We start from the raw sequence: 25,838 nt of genomic DNA on the forward strand, positions 1-25,838 counted from the left end.
CTTAGATAAAAGCCTCAGTTTGAAGAAAGACCGCTGTACAACTGAGCTAATTTGTTTTTCAAAGGTGAAATTGCTGTCAAGTATAACCCCCAAATTTTTGGCATGTGATTTGACAAAAGGCTCAAAACTGTGCAGGTTAAAATTAGAAGTGTTGGGATTACCGCTTGGTCCAAAAATTATCACTTCGGTTTTGTTCTCATTAAAGTTAAGGAAATTAGAGGCCATCCAGGATTTAACTTCACCGAGACACTGAAGTAAGGGTTCTAGTGAGGCAGGACTGTTTCCCTTCAATTGAAGATAGATCGGAGTATCATCGGCATATGAATGAAAACAAATGTTGTATTTTCTAAAAATTTGACCTAAGGCAGCATATAAATGGAGAACAATATTGGCCCCAGTATAGATCCCTGGGGAACACCACAAATAAGGCGAGCTGAGGAAGAGATAAAATCGCCAAAGCTCACAGAGAAGGTCCTGTCAGACAGGTATGACCTGAACCACTCTAATGGGGTGCCCTTTACGCCACAATGCTCCAACCGTGAAATTAAAATGCTGTGGTCAACAGTATCGAAGGCAGCGGTCAGATCTAAAAGCAGAAGCACAGCTGAGTCACCTGAGTCAGTGGATACAGCCCAAATCCGGTCATTGGTAATTCCTGGCTTGTGTAGTTACTAGGTAACAAAAGCTCAACACTGCCCCTAGCGTCCTGGAGCACTTCCGTTGTGTTTTGGAATTTGCATGTGTTTTGGAGTTTGTAAGTGTTTTGGAGTTTGTAAGTGTTTTGGAGTTTGCACGTGTTTTGGAGTTTGTACGTGTTTTGGAGTTTGTACGTGCTTTGTCTCTAGGGGCCACCGTACTTATCATCACTGTATTCTTTTAACTTGTCTTTTCACGAGCCTCTGTCTCCCGTTCCCCTCAGGGTTAGTTGTCATATTTTAAATTCCTCCACAGCTGAGAATTTCTCCGATGCTTTTAATTTACTCCTGCTCCACCTGCTGCCTCTATTTCTTCAATGAAGACTGTGAAAATGTTCTTTGTTTCGTGAAAAAATTAATAATGTAAGAAAAAAAATCTCCCCATCAGCATCTGCATTGTCAGTTCCTACTCCAGCTCAGCCTATTATTTTAAATAGTTTTTTTTTTTTACCCGTTTCACTACCCGAGCTGGTAAAATTTGTTAATTCAATGAAAGCATCCTTCTGTTCAATTGATGATGAGATGAGATCATCATCCTCATCATCATTTATTTATAAAGCACTTTGAAAACACACCTGGTAAACCAAAGTGCTGTACAATACAAATATAAATATAGTAATAAGATAGCAGAAACCAGACATAGCAATAAAATTAATAAAAATGTCAGTTACCCATAGAGTTAAAAGCCAGGGAATAAAAATAGGTTTTTAATAAGGACTTAAAAACTGGCACTGATGTAGCCTGTCTAATATGGAGAGGAAGTTTATTCCAAAGCATCGGCGCTGAAACAGAGAACACTTGGTCTCCTCTAAGTTTCAGCCGTGACTTTGGGACCAAAATCAACAACTGCTCAGCTGACCGAAGGGAACGAATGGGGACATGGGGCTTCAACAAGTCAGACAAATAAACAGGTGCCAGACCATTTAGAGATTTAAAAACCAATAAAAGGACTTTAAAACGGATCCTAAATTCAATTGGAAGCCAATGTAGAGAGGCCAAAATCGGAGTGATGTGGTCAAATTTCCTTCTGCCAGTTAAAAATTGTGCCACAGCATGATGAGATGAGATAGCCTTTATTTGTCAGTTGCAGTTGCCCACAACCGAGATGACAGACCTTGCTGACCGTACATACAATACAAAAACATCACATTGGGGAGACAGGCTAGGTAGCAAGGGGGGAAAAAAACATCTAAATGTGTAACACAAAAGGATAATCCAGGAATGCACAGATATCAACACACCATTACACAATAAAACACAGACAAGCAACATGGGAAAACTGACATTTTATCTGCATCATTACTCAAAAATGTCTTCCAGTCTATTGGGCCCTGTGTGCTCACCATAATTAACAAATAAATTAATAATTAATAGTTAACACCCCCTTTAAAAAAAAAAAAAAACCAAGTTGGACCCTTCTCTTACTAGCAGTTACAGGCCAATCTCAAAACTGCCATTAATTGCTAACATATCATTAAATATGACATTTTTTGTTTGTCAAGTGTCCTGTTTGAAGAAAACACTTGGTAGCCACTTGAATGAATGTAAATAAACACATTTACATGAGGGCAGCCTGATTTCAAGGAAATAAAAATGCTCAAATTTGAAAGCTTGTGAGTTATTTTGTTCATGTATCAGCTGTTTAGTCGTTTTATGACAAGATGGATGCTGTCATTATATTTTAGTATAGTGTTTGAGTTAAGGAGAATAAAAGAATATTTAACATTAATTGTACCAATGTTGTTGTGTAGGAAGCACAAATTAATTTAAGTTTTAATTTATGAATTTTTGAATACATGGTGTACTAGGTTGTGATTGCATACAAATGTACATTTAAGGATATAAAGAACTATATTTAATGAGTTACAGTGAAAAGAAGTGCTTGGAAATAGTAATATAAACAGAAATTTAAATTTTTCTATTAACGGAAAATATCAGTTAACGATACAGAAAATATACTGTGAATAAACTGGATTTTCGGTTTTATAGCTGAAGCAAATGTCCGTAAATAGTACAGAGAGTATACTGTAAATCTACAGAATTTTCCATTTTATCATTTACAGAAAAGTCCGTTTTGTCCTATAACAGCAATAAAGCAACCTCTTTGTTTTTACTCCTCCATCTGAGTGTCCTGCATTTTGGGTCCTACATCCTGCCTGCCACAGCCATTTCATGACAGAATCTTTAAACACACCTGAACTGTTTGAGGCTTTTTTTGATGGATGGCAGTCCCAACTTTGAACTCAGCATACAGAGACCAATTGGAGGAGAAAATTACAGTGAAAGAAATTAAATTGGCAATTAGTTCAATGCAGAGTGGCAAATCCCCGGGTCTGGATGGTTATCCGGTTGAATACTTCAAGACCTTTAAGGACAGTTTATCACCATTATTACGAGACATGTTCATTGAGTCATTTCAAAATGTCTTCCCCTAATGCTTTGACAAGCGACCATTTCACTCTTACTGAAGTCACATAAGGATCCACTAGAGTGTTCATCATATTGTCCTATATCACTTTTAAATGTAGATTTAAAAATACTGTCAAAAACACTTGCTGTCAGGTTAGAGCAATATCTACCGTTGTTAATCTCTCCAGATCAGACAGGTTTCATGAAGGGCAGGCATGGTTTTTTCAACCTGCGCAGGTTTTAAAACACATTACACATAGAGTCAACTACAGGTCCTGTAATTGCCTTATTACTCGATGCTGAGAAGGCATTTGACCGGGTGGAGTGGGATTACCTGTTTTATTCTCTAAATAAATTTGGATTTGGACCTAACTTCATTTCATGGGTTCAGTTACTTTACTCCTCAACTTGAAGATTAACAATGGCTAACACTGAGCAGTGCTGATTTTCTAACACTGGAATATTTCTAACATTTTGAGTTATTTTCCAGTGTTAGAAAATCAGCACTGCTCAGTGTTAGCCATTGTTAATCTTCAAAACTGACTAGGTTACTTTTAAACATATAACACTGTCAAAAGTGTTAATTTAACACTCAACAGTGTTGTATTTAACACTCAGAGGTGTGGACCCATATAGACACTCTCCAGTGTTAATTTAACACTGGAGATTTTGCTGTGTATTTAAATTAAAAATCTGTCCTGTCATTTTACTGGTGAATTCAGACTGGTTGCGAGCTTTGTGCTGTACTTCAAACACAATGAGTGATGAATTGATTGTCTTGATTAAGACCCAGAACTGGGTCTGTTAATCTTTTCACTATGCCTCTGGAGTTTGTTTGTCTTCTCTGAGGTAATGTGCAGTTGTGCAAACTGAACAAAGTTTAGTAAACTTCTTGGCATCATTTTAAATACCAGATTACATTGACTTATGTTACATTGGCTGCAGCTTCTCATTACACAAGATAAAAATAAAATATAGTTAGCAATAAAGGTAGATTGACCAAGGTTTCATTAATATGTCCAATTTTTTCTTCATTCACAAACCTTCAAATACCAACTATGAGCCCTTAAATAATGTGAATCTATACATGCAATAATATATAAATGCAAAAAGAAAATATAATCCAACATTTTGCATGGATCCACAATAATCACACTGACTAAAACAGCTTTATTTTTCGTGAATTAATTCAACATCACTGGAAATGTGTAAAAGTACAGCAAGTCTACTTACAACGGAGCTCCATCAGCCACAGAAGTCAGAGAAGCAAAGGCCAGTAGCAGCAGAGTCCTCCTCATTATCCTGATCCTTTTCTGCTACTAAAGTAAACTGTGGCCCTGCAGCAGTCTCCTCTAATCCACTAACATCCGTCCTCCTGCACTCTTACACACTTTTATCCATCATCTTCTCAAACATACACGCAAACAGGATTTCCCAGGGGCAGTTGAGAAACAGTTTGGCCCTGATAATGATCTCTTCCCTGAAGAAACAGGTGAACTGTTACGGCCATCATAACGGGTAGGACTCAAACACAGGACTCTGGCAAGTTAATTTACAGAACAAAGTTCACAAGGGCTAAGACAAAGGTTTCCCATCAGTGAAGTCCAGACTCTGAACAGACAGGAAATTCCACAGTTTCTCACCTTCATTGAGTCTTTCACAGAAAGCATGATCTCTGTCTCTCTCTCTCTCTCCAGTCTCCAGGCTTTTTCTGCACAACAGGTAACTAAGTCACAGGATGAAGGCAGAATCAAAACAAACAAAGGAGCCAGCCTCACTAACTGTTGTCAGTTCAACAATCCAGCACGACTGAATACAATCCACTGCAGTAGTAGCTAGAGAAGACAAGCTTGCAAACAGCTAAGCTCATTACTAATTCATTAGTATTAGCTCATTATTACTCATCACATAACTGAAGGGCAGGAAAACAGGAAATGTCTTGCCCGTAAAACACAGGGGACATGAGTGACCAGTCTTCTGCATGAGTCATTCTTACACCCATCCTCTGGTGCCAAAACAAATCAGAATATATCATTACAGCTAACATTAGCAAAAAGCTACCCTATTTATCACTATTTATGATTCCATGTAACTTATCAATTTGTTTGGGATTATGTGGAACCTTTCAGTTGCATTATTCAAAAAACAATAAAAAGGAAACAAATTGCTCCAGTGAAGTGTGCTATTGTTAGCAATCCCTATTTTCCTGAAATTCCATTATGCAAATGATAAGATTTAAAATGCAATTTAAAAATGAACCATGTGAGTTGCTTGTACATTGGCATTTTCCCAGGTGAATGAAAGAATTGTGTCAGGAATTAGGTCCTGACTGTCATTTGTGGCCAGCTGTTCCCAGCTTTTTGTAGTCATTGGGAGGAGTGCTGAAGAATGATCCAACCTCTGCTCAGGGACGTTAATGCCCACATGGTCAACAACCATGGGAGGGTTGGGTATGCCACCCTTTTCCAGCTGAGAAGCATGGCCTCACCCCCAAAAGGACCTGGTTGCAACAGATGGTTGCCACTTCCAGGTCCTGTTTCTGCCAGAGGTTTCTCCATGTTAGAAAAGTTGTTTTTTTTCTTTTTCTTTTTTTCTTTTCCAGCATCCCCCAGTGCTTTCTCATAAAGGATAATCTGATTTGTTGAGCTTTTCTTTACCTTTCTTTGTCTTACAGTATAAACCACCTAGAAAAAATTGTTTAACTGAATATAGGTAAAACCCATAGGAAGGAAGATTTAAAAAACAAAAACAAAAAAATGACATGACAACATTTATCATGTAGACAGCATTTTATGTTGTTTTAATACAGCAATTTGATGATGCATTATATAGACTATAGAAATATATCGCTTCATTTACAATCATCCAGGTAAGAAAAGCCCAGAAAGTTGATTCTGTTCATCTGGACGTAGCCATTCACTAACTCAAGACTTTGGGAATGTCTAGGTCCAGAACAGAATCAGCTTTCTGCAGGTACCCCACATTTAATTACTCTGCAAGTAAATGTAAGGTACTTTATTTGGAAATTATGGATATCTTACAGGAAAGGAGATACAGATTATACTTTAAGTACTACATAAGTAATTTTAAGTACACCTGTTAGAAGATTATTCTCACACACACACACAAGTAATCTAATTTCAAGTAACCTCTGGGCCAAGTGTCAATCTTAAAGTGTTATTCCAGTTACACATTATCTCATTTGATTTTATTTCCATTGCTGAGAAAGATTTTGCATTTTAATTTTACCTTTCTTAGTTTAACATGAACAAATGATACTTGCTGTTGCAATAGAATCATATCTTTTATATGAATGATGCTGCATTAGATATTACTTTTTAAAAAAATACTGTTCACCAATTTCTGGAGATACAGCAGCTTATCAAACAGTGTTAGCTTTGGAAAAAAAGATGGTGGTTGCTGTTTAAGTCTGATAGTGTGTGTCCTGATTTTTTAAAATCAAACCATAGAGAACTCTGCTCTAGTATGCAAATGTGCATACTTTTAACATTTTCAATGATTTTTTACCTGATCTAGTAGATTAATTGGGCAAAACTGCACTGGGTCAAAGTCAAAGTGCAGAAGGAGGGCATTACGTGGATAAAAATGCTCCAGAGTTGTATGGTAAGGGCAGATATGAGATCAGGCAGGGGGACATACAGGACTTGGCTTTGGCTATTAGCCTCACTGGCCTTTTTGTCCTTAATTTTTCTGACTGATGGATCACCCATGTAAGTAGAGCTCAAGATCCAAACTCTAAGTTTACAAGAGTTTGTGATTTGAAAATGTTTGTCTGTAAAATAACAGCATGAATTTATTGTTGTTGTTTTTTATATTACTGGTGCTATTAAATATTTTCTGTAATGTTTATATGTACAACACAATATCAAATGTAGGCTCTGCACCCCTCAGACATGTCAGAGTGTTATATCATACACTAAATCTTTGATGAGAAAATTAAATTTAAATTTGGTAGTGATGAAATAATGTATTATTTAATTCATTTTAATATGCTGCTTCAGTTCCAGTCTATTTTTAAAGCTCAAATAAAAGCTGTCTTTGTCTGGGAACTCTGTCCCTACTCTTACTGATTTACTGGTTTTCCAATTGAACCTATACGAGCAAAGATTTTCAATAATTGTATTTCATCTGTTACTTCCATAATGATTAGTCTTTTAGCAGTTTCTGTTGTATAAATTAACATTCTGTTGCAAGTAACTAGACTTTTTATTACTTTTTAGATGTTTTTTATTTTTCCCGTCCCAACCATAATAAACAATAACAACAGTGATGAAATATTATATTGACTTAGTACTTAGTACCTTGGTCAAGATAATCAATGGATCACTTATTATGTGTAAAGTCCAGTTCGAAGCAGAAGAGAGTCAAAAATATTGTTTAAACCAGAACTTCCCGTCAGCTTTTGGGAAAAAACAAATAAAAGTAAATCTTTGTATTTGTCAGTGGTAAACAACAGTGTGTTTGCCTGTTCTTAGAAGCAATGTTTAATTTTTTCCTCTCTGTCTCACCACTGCTCCATAGGAAGGTGATGTCTGCCCCCAACTTGTTGGGGGTAGGAACAGCACAAAACATCTTTGTGGAGTGTCAAGACTGCACTGATGAAAGCGATTTAATGGTTGAAATTAGTGTAATGAGCTATCCGACCAAATCCAAAACGCTGATATCAACATCTGTGAACCTCAACAGTGCAAATAAATTTCAGGCCTTTGGACAAATTAAGGTAATGCAGAAATATGGAAATCTATGTTACTGTTAACTGGTTTCGTTGGTAGGTAAGTCTTGTTTGGATTTGTCAGCCCTCAGTTTTTGCATAATAATAAGCAAAGTGATACAGAACAAGAGTTTAAGTTAAAGGTTAGCATATGTACACCATTAAGTTAGACACCTTATGTTTTTTAAATGTTTCTTGTGTTGTAAGATTTGTTATAAATTTGTTTTGAATTAATCAAACTGACTTTTTCATATTAGTCTACATTCAATAATCATTGATAAAACAAAAAAAATGTTTTTAGAAATGTTAAAAATTGTATTAAAAAAACAAAGCCAGTGGTGAAGAAAAGATTAAAGCAAGTTTATATAACCATTAGCAAATCTTCCATTGTCCAGGAGCAGTTGGCTCTATAATTGAAAGTAACATGTATAAAACTACACATACTTTTTATAGTGTTTTAGCCAGACAGATTAGAAAGGAAAGTTGGTCAGGGAGGTAAACATGGACCCAGTGATCACACAAAGAGGTTTAGAAATTCCTCTGCAAAAATGGGAGAATGTGCCCAATGGAAAACCCTTTCAGTTTTCAGGAAGCAACTTTTAGAGAAGAAAATCCAAGTTTTCCAGATACATTTTCAGGTCACAGCACACACGAACAAAGATGTAATGACTCAAAAACAGAACTATTTGAGCAAAACATCAAGAGCTATGATCCATTTACACCCGGCAATGATTATCATGTGGCCAATACAGTCCAGACAGTGAAGCATGATGGTATTTGCAATTTGTTTTGGTGGAGATCTGAAATAGTAAAGGAAGGATAAACACTGCCAAATGCAGATACTTGAAGAAAACCTTATTAAAAGTACATGCCAACTGAAATTGGTCTGATGATAACCATACAGCCAAAAAAATACTGACTGTTAATGAGTGGTCCAGCTAAAGCCTCCATTTAAAGCACATACAATCTGTGAAGGAGCCTGAAGACAGCACTTTACAGACAAATCTTCTTATCCAGGCTTCAAAAGACTTAAAGACTTAAGAGCCTGAATACTTTCAAAAATGACATATCAGATTGTTACAAATTAGGAAAGAGAATAAATAGAAAAACACTTTTTAATATTTTTATTATAAGTTTATACATTGTTGGGAAACTTTTAATTTTTCATTGAAAAATGACATTTGCAAAACTGTAAAGTGTGCAAAAAGTAGAAGTGTCCGAATAGTTTCTGAAGTGGCACTGCACTACCACCTTAACTTAATTATCTCATGTACCCTGCATTGTACTGTTTCTTCACACTGGTCCAAGATCCCCAATCAAGGCTTCAGTAGGGATCCACAAAGGAAGCAGTATGTTTACCTGCAAGCTCAGTTCCCTGATGTGAAACTGGAGAAAATTGTCCTAGTGTCCTTCCACTCTGGATACATCTTCATCCAGACGGACAAGACTCTCTACACACCCAACAGCAAAGGTAAGTTCAATACACAATGATAAAATGCTTCTGTATTTTTAGACATTCTGAATTTAAAGAGGAATTTCATAATAGAAAGAAAGTTGTTTAGTCTTAGCTCTTTATGTTGGATTGTCTTGTTATTGTTTTGTTCAAACAGTAATTTATGATAAAAGAAAGAGGTCATTGTTCAGCTTCTCCTTTATATCTTAAAAAAGGAAATCTTAAATCCTGCTCTGCATGCTTGTATCCTGGATACAGAAACAAGAAAAGTATATAAAGAGGTCTAAGTAGAGCTCAATAGATAAATGAAGGTCTGTTGAAAATAGCGGAAGTCTATAGATACCGATGGTTTTAATGTAACTGTGCTGAAAAACACTGTGGCATGTTGGGAAATGTGGCATATTACAATGCTACATAACATGGCCCAACATGCGTTGTCACATATGAGGCACACAACAACACAAATCTCTATCCTAATGAGGACATAAACAAAGTCTTTCTTTCATTCTTAAGTATTAACACAAAACCTACAGCAAAGTTTAAAATCAGACCAAAGAGCATCATACAATCATTCTAGTGTAGGAAAAAAAACCTCATATCATGTCTCTGAAGCTTTGTGTTTCATTTTGAGTTTAAGGAAATTGTGTTTTAAAATATATGTATATGTTATGTTGATATAGCTGTTGTTCCTGCCAATGCTGCGCTGTTGCTTTGACTTATAGTTCTAGTGGTGAAAAAAAGACGTTCCGCTGGAAGTGAAGTTAAATGCAGGGTTACTGATACCCTTGGAAGCACAGCATTACTCTGTTTAAATGCGGAATGAAAGAGCTCACCTTTATGTTTTACTTAGAGTTACAACTAAACCTGAAAATCTGGCGCCTCCCTGTGGCTCACATGGCAAACTACAATGTGTACAATCAACCCCCTTTGTAGTGTTGGGGATTTCTAAAAGCATTTTTTTTTACTTTATTGCAATATTAAATTACTTGCTCTACTTGTTACTAGTGCTGTGTAATACTGCAGATTTTGTTAGTGGTCTGATAAAATAAATACAGGGCCTGTATTGCCAATACTGATAACCAATACTTTTAATATAAAGGCAATTTATGTATAGGGAAGGGCAGTGTGTCATTTTGCATGAGATGAATCATCGTCAGTTTACAAATTCTTAACACATTTTAATGACCACTAAATCACTGTGATTTTTAACACACACACACACACACACACACACACACACACACACACACACACACACACACACACACACACAGAGAGAGATTATGTTAGAGTTTGTATTGTTGATTGTCATTTATGCTTACAAATATTTAACCATGGATGCTTAGAGGTGTATAATTAATTGTGTAGTGATAAGTTGGGTGATCTTTAACAGGCTACAGAGGCTTGGTGTGTATTCCACACTAGAATGCACACCTACATCCTGGGAGCATGGGAAAGTTCGTACCTTGTTTAATTGTTTTAAGGTAGGATTAACGTAGTTACGTCTGTTCTAGTCTAAGTGCTTTTTGTGTATAAATGAACTGCTGGACTTCCTCACGGTGTTATCTAGGATGAGGGGGGGTCTACCCTCTTCCTGACCAAGGATGTTTGCTTGTGTGCTTTTATGACCATTTGATCAGCAGTACACACACACACACACACACACACACACACACACACACACACACACACACACACACACACACACACACTTCAACTTGTCATGTTTTTTTGGAGACCTCTATTGTAACTGCGCTTGTCTCTAAAGGACTTTTTAGGTCAACTTCAGGTGCTGAAATGTTCTATAGGCTATAAATAAAAGACATTGAAGAGTCAGAATACACATATTTGAGGCATATTTTTTCATTTTCAAAAATATTTAATCTAACAAGATTCAGTGAGCTACATATAGAACTTAGAAGATAGAAACAAAGTGTTGATCCTATCATGCTAGTATCAATCCAATGCCAATACCAGTGATATTCAATTGATATTTAAAATGATCTGCCCACCTTTAATTTTTACTTCACTTTACAATACTACATAACATGGTTATAGATGCATTGTCACATAGGCACACACTGACACAAAGCTCTATCCTGATGAGGACGTAAACATACAATTCTTTGTTACTTTGTAACACGTTACATACACTACTGTTACAAGCAGCTGAAAAAGCCAAACAGTCACAGAGCTAAATGTAGAATAACATGAATAACCTTTCTCTCAGTTCATTACAGGTTATTTGCACTGACCCCTAACATGGAACCAGTGGAGCGGGACAATTCCACCATAAGTGATACCTCTGTTGCCATTCAGTTTGTGGTATTGCTTTTGTTTTATTCTTTTATTTAATAATGAATGTGATATTGTAGAACTTTATTTTTAGATGAAGGCAAGTTGTCATTGTTTTATAGAGGATAAACCACTACCATCAGTCTGCACCAAGCAATAAACTAACTAGCAGACAGACTAGAATTTGACTATATGGATTAATTTGGGATGGGTATTAAAATGTGTTATTTGATTGAATTTTGAGGTCATTTGGTTGAAGAATTCATTGTCATATTACATGTTCTGTTGCTTTTCATATTTAGGTAGTATGAAGGCAGTATGACTGAGATTGATGGCTTGAGCTTATGGAGTCTTAATAGACTCTTAATATAACTTAATATGCCATGAAAACATTAAGTGTATAGAATAAATAATACAACAACAGTATGACAGAAGAGATGAAGGAGCTAGATTTTTTTTTTTTGTAAATCAAAGTATAAAACTTTTTTTTTTTTTGGTTTTTATTTTGTTTTCTTTTTTAGAACCCTGAAGGCATCATTTTCCCACTCGATACAGTTTCTGTGAAATCAGGAATCCACTCTGGACATTTTCAACTTAATGAAATTGTCAGGTATATATTTTTTAATTCCATGCTTTTGTTGTTTTGTTTTTGTTTTTTTTGGAGGGGTGGGGGTGGGGGGTGGGGGGGGTTGGGTTTCTTGTATGTTACTTTTACATATATGGAATAACTGAGACACAGTGATAAGTAGAGTTTTAACATGCTTATATTTAGTACTTATTAGAATGCTAATATTTGCAAGTTGCACATGTTAAGCACCTGTACCATCGTCTCTGTGTTTATTACAACGGAATTTATTATTGAGAATGTGCGCGGTTTTGCAGGCAGCTGATCCATTTACATTTCCTAGATACTTGATGTGAGAAAGGGGTATTCTGCATCAAAGAAGTGGACAGAGCAGTAGTAGTTTCACATTATATGTGAATGATTTTATAAAGAATTAACTAAACATCACAGAGTAATTTTAGTGGCAGTATGCCATGCATTTAATGCCCCTTAAAACATTTTTGTCTTGCGTTTTCATCACAAAAAGGTGTTCGTGTCTGGCAGTAAGATGTGCCCTATTTTGCTGAAAAAGGTGTGCATAGGATTTTATCCAAGCTTGTTGTGATGTCACTAAAGCAGACATTAAAGTAGACATTAAAAGATAAACAAAGGAAACTTTCAGCAAATACAGTAAATGTGGAATCTGCTTAACACACAAAACCTGGCAAACACACTTACAATTATTCATAAACATCAGCATTTCAACATATGGGTCAAAGGAGCTTGCAAAGAAAAGCGTCTGGACTTCTTTAAGTTGCTTGAAGACGTTTCACCTCTCATCCGAGAAGCTTCTTCAGTTCTAAGGTCAAATGGTGGAGAGTCCCAGATATAAACCTAGTGGGAGTATCCCCCCACAGAGGGACAAAAGGACCCCCTGATGATCCTCTAATCGCCTGAGCCAAGGTGTGAAACTGGGCGTGGGTCCCAATCAGCCAGAGTTTCGGGTGTGTTCATTGTGAAACCTGGCCCCACCTTATCATGCGAATTCCTGAGGTCAGATGGCCCAGGATGTGAGTGGGCGTTAAGGCGTCTGGGAAGGGATCTCAAAACTGGATTATAGATGGCAGAGAGTTGGTGTCGTAAACCCCCACCTCTGTTCAAAGATGGTCGCTCACAGTGGACATAGATGGCTTCTTTCACTCCTCTTTCAAACCATCTGTCCTCTCTGTCCAAAATGTGAACATTGGCATCCTCGAAAGAGTGTCCTTTATCATTAAGATGCAGGTGGACTGCTGAGTCTTGTCCTGTGGAGGTGGCTCTTCTGTGTTGTGCCATGCGCTTGTGAAGTGGCTGTTTGGTCTCTCCAATGTAGAGGTCTGAGCATTCCTCGCTGCACTGTACAGCATACACCACATTGTTAAGTTTGTGTTTTGGTGTTTTGTCTTTCGGGTGAACCAGTTTCTGTCTGAGCGTGTTGCTGGGTCTGAAATACACTGGGATGTCATGCTTGGAGAAAACTCTCCTGAGTTTCTCTGATACACCGGCTACATAGGGGATAACAATGTTGTTGCGTCTGTCCTTCTTATCCTCCCTCGCTGGTGTCTGATCTTCTTTTCTGTGCCTCTTTGCTGACTTTAAGAACGCCCATTTAGGATAGCCGCACGTTTTGAGTGCTTCCTTTACATGTGTGTGTTACTTCTTTTTTCCTTCAGGCTTAGAGGGAACATGTTCTGCCCGGTGGTGTAGGGTCCTAATTACTCCAAGTTTGTGTTCCAAAGGGTGATGGGAGTCAAAGAGGAGGTACTGGTCCGTGTGTGTGGGCTTCCGGTAAACTTCGATGTTGAGTTTGCCGTTCTCTTCAATGTGCACGGCGCAGTCCAGGAAAGGCAAACAGTTGTCCTTTGTGTCTTCCCTGGTGAACTTGATGTTTTTATCCACAGCGTTAATGTGCGCAGTGAAGGATTCCACTTCTTGTGTCTTGATTTTGACCCAGGTGTCGTCCACATATCTGTACCAGTGGCTGGGTACTCTTCCTTTGAAAGAGCCAAGAGCCTTCCTTTCCACTTCCTCCATGTAAAGGTTGGCTACAATAGGTGACACGGGGGAGCCCATGGCACAGCCATGTTTTTGTCTGTAAAAGCCTTCGTTGTACTTGAAATATGTAGTGGTGAGGCAGAGGTCTAACAGTGTGCAGATCTGATCGGGTGTGAAGTTGGTCCTGTCCTCCAAGGAGCTGTCTTCTTGTAGTCGTTTTCTGACAGTCTCCACGGCCTCCGTGGTGGGTATGCAAGTGAAAAGAGAAACTACATCAAAGGACACCATGGTTTCATCTGGATCCAGGGTAAGTTTCTGGACCTTGTCGGTGAAGTCGGTGGAGTTCTTGATGTGGTGTGGGGTGTTCCCCCCGAGAGGCACAAGGATGGTAGCAAGGTGTTTAGCAATGTTTCTTTTTGTAGCTGCTTGTGGGGTCTCACTTTAGGGCTTCGTAGGTATTGTTGTCACTGAGGAGAGTAGTGATCTTTGTATGGTAATCTGTAGTGTTTAGGACCACGGTGCATCTTCCCTTATCAGCTGGTAAAACAGTGATGTTGTGGTCTTTGCTCAGGGAAGCGACGGCCTTCTTTTCCTGTATTGTGAGGTTGGATGGAGGGACTTTGGCACTGGAGAGCGTGGCTGAGACTTTCATCCTGATTTGCTCTGCTTCTGTCTGTGATAATTTATTAATCCGTATGGCAGATTCTGTGGCTGTGATGAGGTCCACTATGGGCAACTGTTGTGGAGAAATGGCAAAATTGAGTCCTTTGGCTAATACTCTCTTTTCAGGTTCTGTGAGAATCCTGTCTGAAAAGTTCTTAACCCATTTCTCCTGACTGGCATCAGGTGTGTTTTCTTCTCTGGGTTGTGTAGGTTCAGGATGAGGAGTGTGTGTTTTTGAAAGCAAGGTGTGAAATTTCCTGCGTTGTCTTTCTTTTCCTTTAGAGTGTTGGGCCCGCTGAGCCCAACACTAAGCCCACAAAAAAGTTATAGCTTGCCTTCAAGACTTTGAAAAGGACAAAATTATTGACCGCCTTACATATCACCGCCTTTACCCAGGGGATGCCATACCCTGCATCTATGGACTTCCTAAGATCCACAAGGAAGCTGTCCCACTCAGACCCATAGTCAGTAGCATAAACTCAGCCACTTACAACATTGCTAAACACCTTGCTACCATCCTTGCGCCTCTCGGGGGGAACACCCCACACCACATCAAGAACTCCTCCGACTTCACCGACAAGGTCCAGAAACTTACCCTGGATCCAGATGAAACCATGGTGTCCTTTGATGTAGTCTCTCTTTTCACTTGCATACCCACCACGGAGGCCGTGGAGACTGTCAGAAAACGACTACAAGAAGACAGCTCCTTGGAGGACAGGACCAACTTCACACCCGATCAGATCTGCACACTGTTAGACCTCTGCCTCACCACTACATATTTCAAGTACAACGAAGGCTTTTACAGACAAAAACATGGCTGTGCCATGGGCTCCCCCGTGTCACCTATTGTAGCCAACCTTTACATGGAGGAAGTGGAAAGGAAGGCTCTTGGCTCTTTCAAAGGAAGAGTACCCAGCCACTGGTACAGATATGTGGACGACACCTGGGTCAAAATCAAGACACAAGAAGTGGAATCCTTCACTGCGCACATTAACGCTGTGGATAAAAACATCAAGTTCACCAGGGAAGACACAAAGGACAACTGTTTGCCTTTCCTGGACTGCGCCGTGCACATTGAAGAGAACGGCAAACTCAACATCGAAGTTTACCGGAAGCCCACACACACGGACCAGTACCTCCTCTTTGACTCCCATCACCCTTTGGAACACAAACTTGGAGTAATTAGGACCCTACACCACCGGGCAGAACATGTTCCCTCTAAGCCTGAAGGAAAAAAGAAGTAACACACACATGTAAAGGAAGCACTCAAAACGTGCGGCTATCCTAAATGGGCGTTCTTAAAGTCAGCAAAGAGGCACAGAAAAGAAGACCAGACACCAGCGAGGGAGGATAAGAAGGACAGACGCAACAACATTGTTATCCCCTATGTAGCCGGTGTATCAGAGAAACTCAGGAGAGTTTTCTCCAAGCATGACATCCCAGTGTATTTCAGACCCAGCAACACGCTCAGACAGAAACTGGTTCACCCGAAAGACAAAACGCCAAAACACAAACTTAACAATGTGGTGTATGCTGTACAGTGCAGCGAGGAATGCTCAGACCTCTACATTGAATGCTCAGACCTCTACATTGAATGCTCAGACCTCTACATTGGAGAGACCAAACAGCCACTCCACAAGCGCATGGCACAACACAGAAGAGCCACCTCCACAGGACAAGACTCAGCAGTCCACCTGCATCTTAAGGATAAAGGACACTCTTTCGAGGATGCCAATGTTCACATTTTGGACAGAGAGGACAGATGGTTCGAAAGAGGAGTGAAAGAAGCCATCTATGTCCACTGTGAGCGACCATCTTTGAACAGAGGCGGGGGTTTACGACACCAACTCTCTGCCATCTATAATCCAGTTTTGAGATCCCTTCCCAGACGCCTTAACGCCCACTCACATCCTGGGCCATCTGACCTCAGGAATTCGCATGATAAGGTGGGGCCAGGTTTCACAATGAACACACCCGAAACTCTGGCTGATTGGGACCCACGCCCAGTTTCACACCTTGGCTCAGGCGATTAGAGGATCATCAGGGGGTCCTTTTGTCCCTCTGTGGGGGGTTACTCCCACTAGGTTTATATCTGGGACTCTCCACCATTTGACCTTAGAACTGAAGAAGCTTCTCGGATGAGAGGTGAAACGTCTTCAAGCAACTTAAAGAAGTCCAGACGCTTTTCTTTGCAAGCTCCTTTGACTACGATGACTGAGAACCTTCACAGACATTTCAACATATGCATGTTAGCATTTATGTTACTCATCTAAAAGCATCACCATGTCTCAGTTAAAAACAAAAATATGCCAAACTACACACACATCATTCTGGATATTTAAGCACTATGAGTGTATTAAATTGGGGATTCAGCTCTGCACATTTAAATTGGATGAGTCTTTAGGGAATTGAGAAAACCAAAACAGCAACAGAATTAGCCACTGAAACATGCCATTGTCCTGAAAGACATCCTTCACATGTCAGTCTGACTCTATGTACATGTGTTTGTCTTTTGAAAGCACTGGACTGTGGAAAGTGATGGCGAGTTTCCAGAGTAAACCACAGTTGAGCTATTCTGCAGAATTTGAGGTCAAGGACTATGGTGAGCTATCTCATGGGCATTTTCATCATAGACTGCATTTAAAAGATGGATGTAGGTATCGTGCCACCGCCTTGTGAAGCTCTGTTTCTGAAGTCTCTAAGCATTTTTGGCTGTCACCATATTAGTAGCACACTCTTGCTTATTAACTAATATGGAGCATCATTTGCAATGTAACGATTACGTTGTCATGAAATCGCTGTGTGCCAAGCAGGATTTGGGACCCAAAAAGGCAGGAAACAAATTCAAAATTACCTTTAATGCTTTACTTTAAACGGAATGAAAAAGTCCAACACAGTAGCAGTAGTGGGAGCAAAGAAACTAAAAATGTGGAAACAGAGCTGGAAGACATGAGGAAGGACACAACAAAGGACAATGGGAGATGAGGATGGGAGAGGAAACCAGTGGGAACACAAGTGAGGTTAACTAAAATTAGAGAACATCAACTTGACACAACTAAACAGTGGAACAAAAAATACAGAAATACAGAGACTAGGCTGAAGGACCAAAACACATAAATGAAACTAGGACAGAATGGATCAGAAAAGGGAATTAACTCACCTAACAAACAAAAAAAATTAGAAGCACAAGAAAATAATACCATACCCACCGAAACATAAACAAACAAAACAGATTTTTTTTTTCTTACTTGCTACAAAGAATGCAGGTTTAAGGCTTCTCCCCATTTTCTGGACTCACTTTTCAGGCCCAGGGGTTAAATCCACTTTAGATATAACCTGTACAACAATACTTTTACCCTCTTTACTTTATCTTCACCATACAGTAAAATGTCATTTCAGTGCTGCCCAATTTCGAGGTCAAGCTGACGCGTGAAAATCCTTTCTTCTATGTGGACAGTGATGAGCTCACCATCAACATCAAAGCTACGTATGTAAAATGTTTTTTAGATTTTAGATTGTTTTTTTATGTTTTTTTTATGTTTTTATTTTAATCATACCCATTTGTTGGCCTCGTGAGCTTATTAATTACTTTCTTGTGGCTTTAGCTATCTGTTTGGTGAAGAGGTGGATGGGTCAGCTTTTGGGGTATTTGGAGTTTTGCATCAGGACCAAAAGACAAATTTTCAGGCCTCGCTTCAGAAAGTGTCGGTACATGCTCACACATTTGTTCATCACTTTTGTGTGCCATCACTTCATCTTTATTATTGTGTCTTTCTGTCGCACACATTTTTCTTTTACGCACATGTATTAAAACACATGCAAAGAATGGAACAAATGTTTTCTGTTTGGGTCTAAGCTGCAATATTTTCATCCAGATGAAATAAAGCACTAACATTATGTGTGTTATGTGTTGTAGATTGAGAATGGTGTAGGAACAGTCACGCTGAAGAAAGAGCACATCAAACAGACCTTTGAAAACATCTCCAGCCTGGTGGGGAGCTCCATATTTGCAGCTGTCAATGTGCTGACAGACAGCGGTAAGAAATGGTAAAAGAGAGCATGTGAGTGTAATTAAAAATATCAAAGGTGAATGTTAATTATAGTAGTACACCTATAGCTAACACAAGCATTAATGGGTGTGTAAATAGCTGTGTTACTGAAATACTCTCAATAAGATGAAATACACCCACCAGCCACCTTGTTGGGTACAACTGTTTGACTGCTTGTTAATGTCAATCCCCAATCAGCCAACAACATGCCAGTTACTCAATATTGGTCTATAGACATGATCAAGATGACCTTCTGAAATTCAAACCAAGCATCAGAATGAGAGAGATGGATGTTTTGATTGACAAACTGGTCTGAGGATTGCATAAACTGCTGATATTTTCACACATAACCAAAAAATAGGAAATATCCCGTGAGCAGTCATTCTCTGTGCAAAAAGCTACACAGTAAACTATATAACTATGTAACTGTGTTTGGAGTTCTGGTGTTCTCTGGCAATTATCTCAGAATAATGTATGTGAGCCATCTCAAGGTCTTTTTGAAGGGCTCTGGCAGTGTTTCTCTCTGCACAGAGGAGCAGATATCAGCCCGGCTGTTCAGTTAATGCCCTTCCTAGTCCTGTCCAGCTCTCGTTGTGTCTTCTTTTCCACCTCATTTCTTGATATATCCTCTGTAATATTAAGACTATGTTGGGAGACACCGCAAACCTTACCTAACTTCCTGTGCAACCTGAATACATTTCAGTAACAGTCTAATGCCAGTAGTGACAAGCACACTAGCAAAAAGCAACCATCTGTGTCTGTGTCTATATGTCTATAGTCCGATATTGTCTTTTGGGCAGTGTCTTCTTGTTGCCTTTTCAGTGTTCCTGTTGTTGCTTTCATTTGGATCAAAAAAGATAAGATTCATATACAATGATTTATGCTTTCTAACTTGATAGACTTATATGCCTGAAGTTTAACTGGCCTTGTCTTATGTTCCCTTAACATTTTTGATCTGTGTATTGTAAAACAAATCCTACATGTAAATTTTAAAAAGTTACTAATTATTAATTATATTAAGTAATTACATTGTTAGATTATTAAAGTCCCCTGTTCAGCCAAATTAACTCTTGATATTATTATCTTTATAAATTTAAACACGGTTTTGGTAAATATTTAATAATGCCTGTACAATCAGTTCTCAGTTCTCCACTCTCTCTCTCTCACACACACACACACACACACACACACACACACACACACACACACACACATAGAAAAACACAGAACAGGGAGAGAGACAACCATGTGGAAAACACAACAGAGGACAGACGGAGACTTGTCCTGTGTGTGAAATTTCGCTTCCATTTTATTGGGATTAATTGGGATCATAGCATTCATGGCGCAATATTAAATGTAGTCCTTATATTGTATTTATGTTGTGCTATTAATATACTGAGAGCCAACAACTTAAAATGCATCTAAGTTGCTTTTGAAATACTGCACCAAAAACATGTACATTTAACTTTCTATATTACCGTTTCCCTGAAATCTTTGCTTGTCTGTTTTTATTGTGTTTTAAAGTGCTAATAATCCTTTTTAATTCATATATTTAATGTAATTGTTTGTACAGGAAGTGAAATGGCAGAGGCAGAGCTGACAGGTATTCAGATTGTTACATCACCTTACACCATCCACTTCAAGAAAACGTCCAGATATTTCAAACCAGGAATGTCCTTCGATGTTGCGGTAATGTGAATTACCTTTATTTGCATGTTTGTAAAAATAAAACTATGGTTAGATGATCTGAGATACATAAATAGTCACTTTAGAAATGACCACTGGATGGCATTGTCACAGTCTGGCAGAGGGAGACGGTATGGATTGACGAAAAGGACCCATAACGCAGACTCCACGGAACAGGGAACAAAACTTAAATATTAACAAAAAGCGAGCCGTTTAATGGGGCAGGCAAAAAAGGTACAAACAAAGGGCAAAGAAAACTGAAGCAAAACTAACATTAACGTAAACTGGGTGAACTAAAAACAAACATGAAAAAACCCTCAACATGAAACTTGGCCTGGATGGAACAATACATGAAACATGGAAACATGACGTGAACAACAGACAACCTGACAAAGAATGAGCAGAAACACACAGGCTAAATACACACAAGGGTGATTAGGGGAAGTGGAAACTCATGGGGAAAAAGCTGACTACACTGACGTAGGACATGGACCTTCAAAATAATTTTTATTTTATTTTTTTGTTGTTCTCCCCATGAAAAGAAAACAACAAAAAATAAACATGAAACAACATCGTAAAATTGCCACTACCAGGATCGTGACAGAGCCCCCCCTTCAAGGGCGGATTCCAGACACCCTAAACTAGGGATGCACCGATACCACTTTTTTGGAAATGAGTACAAGTACTTGCATTTCAGTACTCGCCGATACAGATACCGAGTACTTAATAAAAACATGATTTAAATTTGCAGGTAACAGCTTTAGTCCTATAATTTAACAAAAAACAAACAAACAAGGGACTAGTTTGGAATTAAGAACATTTATTTAAAATGAAAAGTTCCTCAAAGGGGGCGAGGATGGCAACAGTCGTCTCCATAAGAGCCCATTGGTGAGCGGTGAGATAGTCAGGGAGTTCGTGCACTCGCTTTTGCTCAATGAGGGACTGGAGCATGTAATACGTGCTGTTCCAGCGCGTCTGTACGTCCTGCTGCAGTCTCTTTATTGGCTGGTTGAGCCTGAATGTCCTCGAGGCGGGAGTAGGCTAAGGCGGAATGTTTAAAATGCCCAACTATTTTCCGTCCCACTGCTATAGCATCAGCTATGCTCCTCTGTGCTAATAAGCGTGGGTAAACTCTTTGTACTCGTTGTTGTGTTGGGATTTTAGGTGCTTGATTAAATTGCTTGTGTTAAATGCGCTACCTTTAGAGCCTCCTCTGGACAATTTCGCTGAGCACAATTTGCAGTCCGCCTTTGTTTTCGCGTCTTCGTTCACTTTGAAATAGTTCCACACAGCTGATATGTCTCGCCTCGCTTTCTCCCCGCTCTGAGCTGCAGCCGGGGCCTGGGGGCGGGCACTCGGGGCCTGGGGGCGGGCACTCGGCGCCTGTGATTAACCCCTTACATGCCGCTCAAACATAGACAGCTCTCAGACCGTGGTATTGGGGGACTTTTAACGAGTACTTTAGAAAATGTGGTATCGAGGCCGATACCCGATACCGGTATCGGTATCGGTGCATCCCTACCCTAAACCATGAAAATTCAATTCAATTTTATTTATATAGCGCCAAATCACAACAAAAGTCGCCTCAAGGCGCTTCATAGATACAGAGAAAAACCCAACAATCATATGACCCCCTATGAGCAAGCACTTTGGCGACAGTGGGAAGGAAAAACTCCCTTTTAACAGGAAGAAACCTCCGGCAGAACCAGGCTCAGGGAGGGGCGGCCATCTGCTGCGACCGGTTGGGGTGAGAGAAGGAAGACAGGATAAAGACATGCTGTGGAAGAGAGACAGAGGTTAATAACAGATATGATTCAATGCAGAGAGGTCTATTAATACATAGTGAGTGAGAAAGGTGACTGGAAAGGAAAAACTCAATGCATCATGGGAATCCCCCGGCAGCCTACATCTATTGCAGCATAACTAAGGGAGGATTCAGGGTCACCTGGTCCAGCCCTAACTATATGCTTTAGAAAAAAGGAAAGTTTTAAGCCTAATCTTAAAAGTAGAGATAGTGTCTGTCTCCCGAATCCAAACTGGAAGCTGGTTCCACAGAAGAGGGGCCTGAAAACTGAAGGCTCTCCCTCCCATTCTACTTTTAAATACTCTAGGAACAACAAGTAGGCCTGCAGAGCGAGAGCGGAGCGCTCTAATAGGGTGATATGGTACTACAAGGTCATTAAGATAAGATGGGGCCTGATTATTTAAGACCTTGTATGTGAGGAGCAGGATTTTGAATTCAATTCTGGATTTAACAGGAAGCCAATGAAGGGAAGCCAAAACAGGAGAAATATGCTCTCTCTTTCTAGTCCCTGTCAGGACTCTTGCTGCAGCATTTTGGATTAGCTGAAGGCTTTTCAGTGAGTTTTTTGGACATCCTGATAATAATGAATTACAGTAGTCCAGCCTGGAAGTAATAAATGCATGAACTAGTTTTTCAGCGTCACTCTGAGACAGGATATTTCTAATTTTAGAGATGTTGCGCAAATGGAAGAAAGCAGTCTTACATATTTGTTTAATATGTGCGTTGAAGGACATGTCCTGGTCAAAAATGACTCCAAGGTTCCTCACCGCGTTACTGGAGGCCAAGGTAATGCCATCCAGAGTAAGAATCTGATTAGATACCATATTTCTAAGATTTTCAGGGCCGAGTACAATAACCTCAGTTTTATCTGAATTAAGAAGCAGAAAGTTAGCGGCCATCCAGGTCTTTATGTCTTTAAGACATTCCTGCAGTTTAACTAATTGGTGTGTGTTATCTGGCTTCATGGACAGATAGAGCTGGGTGTCATCTGCATAGCAGTGAAAATGTATGCTATGTCTTCTAATGATACTGCCTAAGGGAAGCATGTATAATGTAAACAGAATTGGTCCTAGCACTGAACCCTGTGGAACTCCATAATTAACCTCAGTGTGTGAAGAGGACTCTCCATTTACATGCACGAATTGGAGTCTATTGGATAGATATGATACAAACCACTGCAGCGCAGTACTTGTAATACCTACAGCATGTTCTAATCGCTCTAATAGGATATTATGATCAACAGTATCGAACGCTGCACTGAGGTCTAGCAGGACAAGCACAGAGATGAGTCCACTGTCAGAGGCCATAAGAAGATCATTTGTAACCTTCACTAAAGCTGTTTCTGTGCTGTGCTGAGCTCTGAAACCTGACTGAAACTCTTCAAATAAACCATTCCTCTGCAGATGATCTGTTAGCTGTTTGACAACTACTGAAAAGAGAAAGAACAAGAAAATAAACATGAAAGAAAATCGTAAAATCGCCACTACCAAGATTGTGACAGGCATTGTGAAAAATGTGAATATTTGCTTTGACAGCGTTGACGGAGAAGTATAAAGATGGTCAAAAGGAGTAGATAAAATGATAAAAATCATTGTTGTTTTGCTTTGTTTTGCAGATTGAGGTTTTGAATCCTGATGGCTCTCCTGCACAAGGTGTTGCAGTGATGATTGACCCAGGTGATGTCCAAGGCTTTACCGCAGCTAATGGCATGGCGAGGCTTACTATCAATACAGTCAATAATCCTCAACCAATGAAAATCATAGTAAGTCATAAAACCTAATAGTTTTCAGTTGTTAGATAAGCTTATCTGATATGCAAGAATCTTCAAATCCCCAGTGGGAGAAATTTTTAAAGATACTATTAGGTTAATTGTCTCATAATTATTATTCTGTATATATTTAGTTGTTACTGAATACTGGCTTTGATATAATTAAATTCAACTTTGCACATAAAGCAATGTTGTACTGTACATGGGTCACCTCTATATGCAGGCTGAATGAAAGTGAGAGCGAAGTCAATTACTTTATTAGCTTACGTGTGCTTTATTGTAGGTAAAGACCAACGATGTTAAAATTTCACCTGAAAGGCAAGCGTCAGCCACCATGACTGCTCTCCCATATGCCTCTCAGAGCAACTGTTACATTCACATAGGTATGTACTGAAATAACATTAGAGAGGTAGTGACATCCAAAAATAAATAAATTCTTAAGTCAAATTTTTTTAATGTTTTTAAAGGGGTGGATACAGCTGAAGTAAAAAACAGGCAAAACATGAAGATCAACATTCACCTCAGTGGGCAGCAAAATGTTCAAAATGACATAACGTACTTGGTGAGATACATATTTACTTACACAACAAACGTACATAGTAGACTGTACATACATACGAGATAAGTGTTGATGTTCAGTTTCTTATCTCTAGATACTTAGCAGAGGTCAGCTCGTGAAATATGGCCGTTACAGAACAAGTGGTCAAATAATGATATCCTTAATCATCACTGTTACCAAAGACTTGCTGCCATCTTTCCGCATCATCGCCTATTATCATCCAAATGATAACGAAGTTGTGTCAGACTCTGTCTGGGTGGATGTAGAAGACTCCTGCATGGGTTCGGTGAGACGCATAATAATGATGTAGCAATTTAAGTGGGAAAATTACACACCTGCGCACCACAGTTAAAGTTAGTATATTTCCCATTTACAGTCTGGTTGCTTTAACGAATACAAATCTACTTTTCCTTCCTTCTCCAGCTGCAGCTTCAATCAGAAGCTGGTTCTAAATTCTATGAGCCTCGCAAAATATTTAGCCTGAAAATCACAGGTGATCCAGAAGCCACAGTTGGACTGGTCGCAGTTGACAAAGGTGTATACGTCCTAAACAGTAAGCACCGTCTAACCCAAAAAAAGGTAATTTATTTTTCATTTATTCCCCTTCAAAATGACTTTAAGGAGTTTAAGGCTCACACTTTAACGGCAGTGGACTAAAGATACAAGTTGTTGCATTTTTTGCTCAAGAACATTTTAATATGTAAAGGTATGGAGGAAGACTAAACCAAAAACTATAGAAATAACTGCCAGCACACTCATAGCTGAACCCCAAACTTAAACTATCTGCTTCTCTGTGTGTATAACATCCATACTGTAGATTTGGGACACTGTGGAGAACTATGACACAGGGTGCACACCAGGTGGAGGGAAGGATAGCATGAGTGTATTTTATGATGCTGGGCTGCTGTTTGAGTCAAATACAGCTTCTGGAACTCCTTACAGACAAGGTAACCTCTTTTTTACTCTCACACTTGTATTACTTCTTTCTTCTAAAACCAAAATAGTAAAGTCTAGTCTGTGTTTATTTCCAGAGCTGAAATGTCTGAACCCCAACAGAAGAAAAAGGGCCGTTGATATGATGAATGTCACAACTACCTTATGTAAGATCAACAAACACTTACATGATCTTCTGTCATACACTTCAGGC

General features: G+C 39.1%; 1 protein-coding gene across 1 annotated transcript in view; it reads left to right on the plus strand.

Annotated features, from left to right (window-relative positions):
• Nucleotides 1-375: 375 nt before the first annotated feature.
• LOC308395995 (complement C3-like) overlaps nucleotides 376-25,838 on the plus strand; it is a gene marked incomplete at its 5' end in the record, with an annotated part of 37,983 nt that continues 12,520 nt past the window's right edge. The window contains 17 exons of the mRNA XM_080881055.1: nucleotides 376-485; nucleotides 7,647-7,845; nucleotides 9,145-9,307; nucleotides 11,520-11,614; nucleotides 12,106-12,194; nucleotides 17,345-17,427; nucleotides 18,225-18,312; nucleotides 18,431-18,533; nucleotides 18,742-18,862; nucleotides 20,448-20,563; nucleotides 23,980-24,126; nucleotides 24,416-24,515; nucleotides 24,600-24,694; nucleotides 24,786-24,977; nucleotides 25,115-25,270; nucleotides 25,509-25,638; nucleotides 25,723-25,791. Coding sequence (XP_080737181.1) covers nucleotides 376-485; nucleotides 7,647-7,845; nucleotides 9,145-9,307; nucleotides 11,520-11,614; nucleotides 12,106-12,194; nucleotides 17,345-17,427; nucleotides 18,225-18,312; nucleotides 18,431-18,533; nucleotides 18,742-18,862; nucleotides 20,448-20,563; nucleotides 23,980-24,126; nucleotides 24,416-24,515; nucleotides 24,600-24,694; nucleotides 24,786-24,977; nucleotides 25,115-25,270; nucleotides 25,509-25,638; nucleotides 25,723-25,791 — 2,056 coding nt within the window. The remainder of the gene's footprint in view (nucleotides 486-7,646; nucleotides 7,846-9,144; nucleotides 9,308-11,519; nucleotides 11,615-12,105; nucleotides 12,195-17,344; nucleotides 17,428-18,224; nucleotides 18,313-18,430; nucleotides 18,534-18,741; nucleotides 18,863-20,447; nucleotides 20,564-23,979; nucleotides 24,127-24,415; nucleotides 24,516-24,599; nucleotides 24,695-24,785; nucleotides 24,978-25,114; nucleotides 25,271-25,508; nucleotides 25,639-25,722; nucleotides 25,792-25,838) is intronic.

Source organism: Rhamphochromis sp. 'chilingali' (genome assembly GCF_963969265.1).
Source record: "Rhamphochromis sp. 'chilingali' genome assembly, chromosome: 4".
Lineage (NCBI taxonomy): Eukaryota > Metazoa > Chordata > Actinopteri > Cichliformes > Cichlidae > Rhamphochromis > Rhamphochromis sp. 'chilingali'.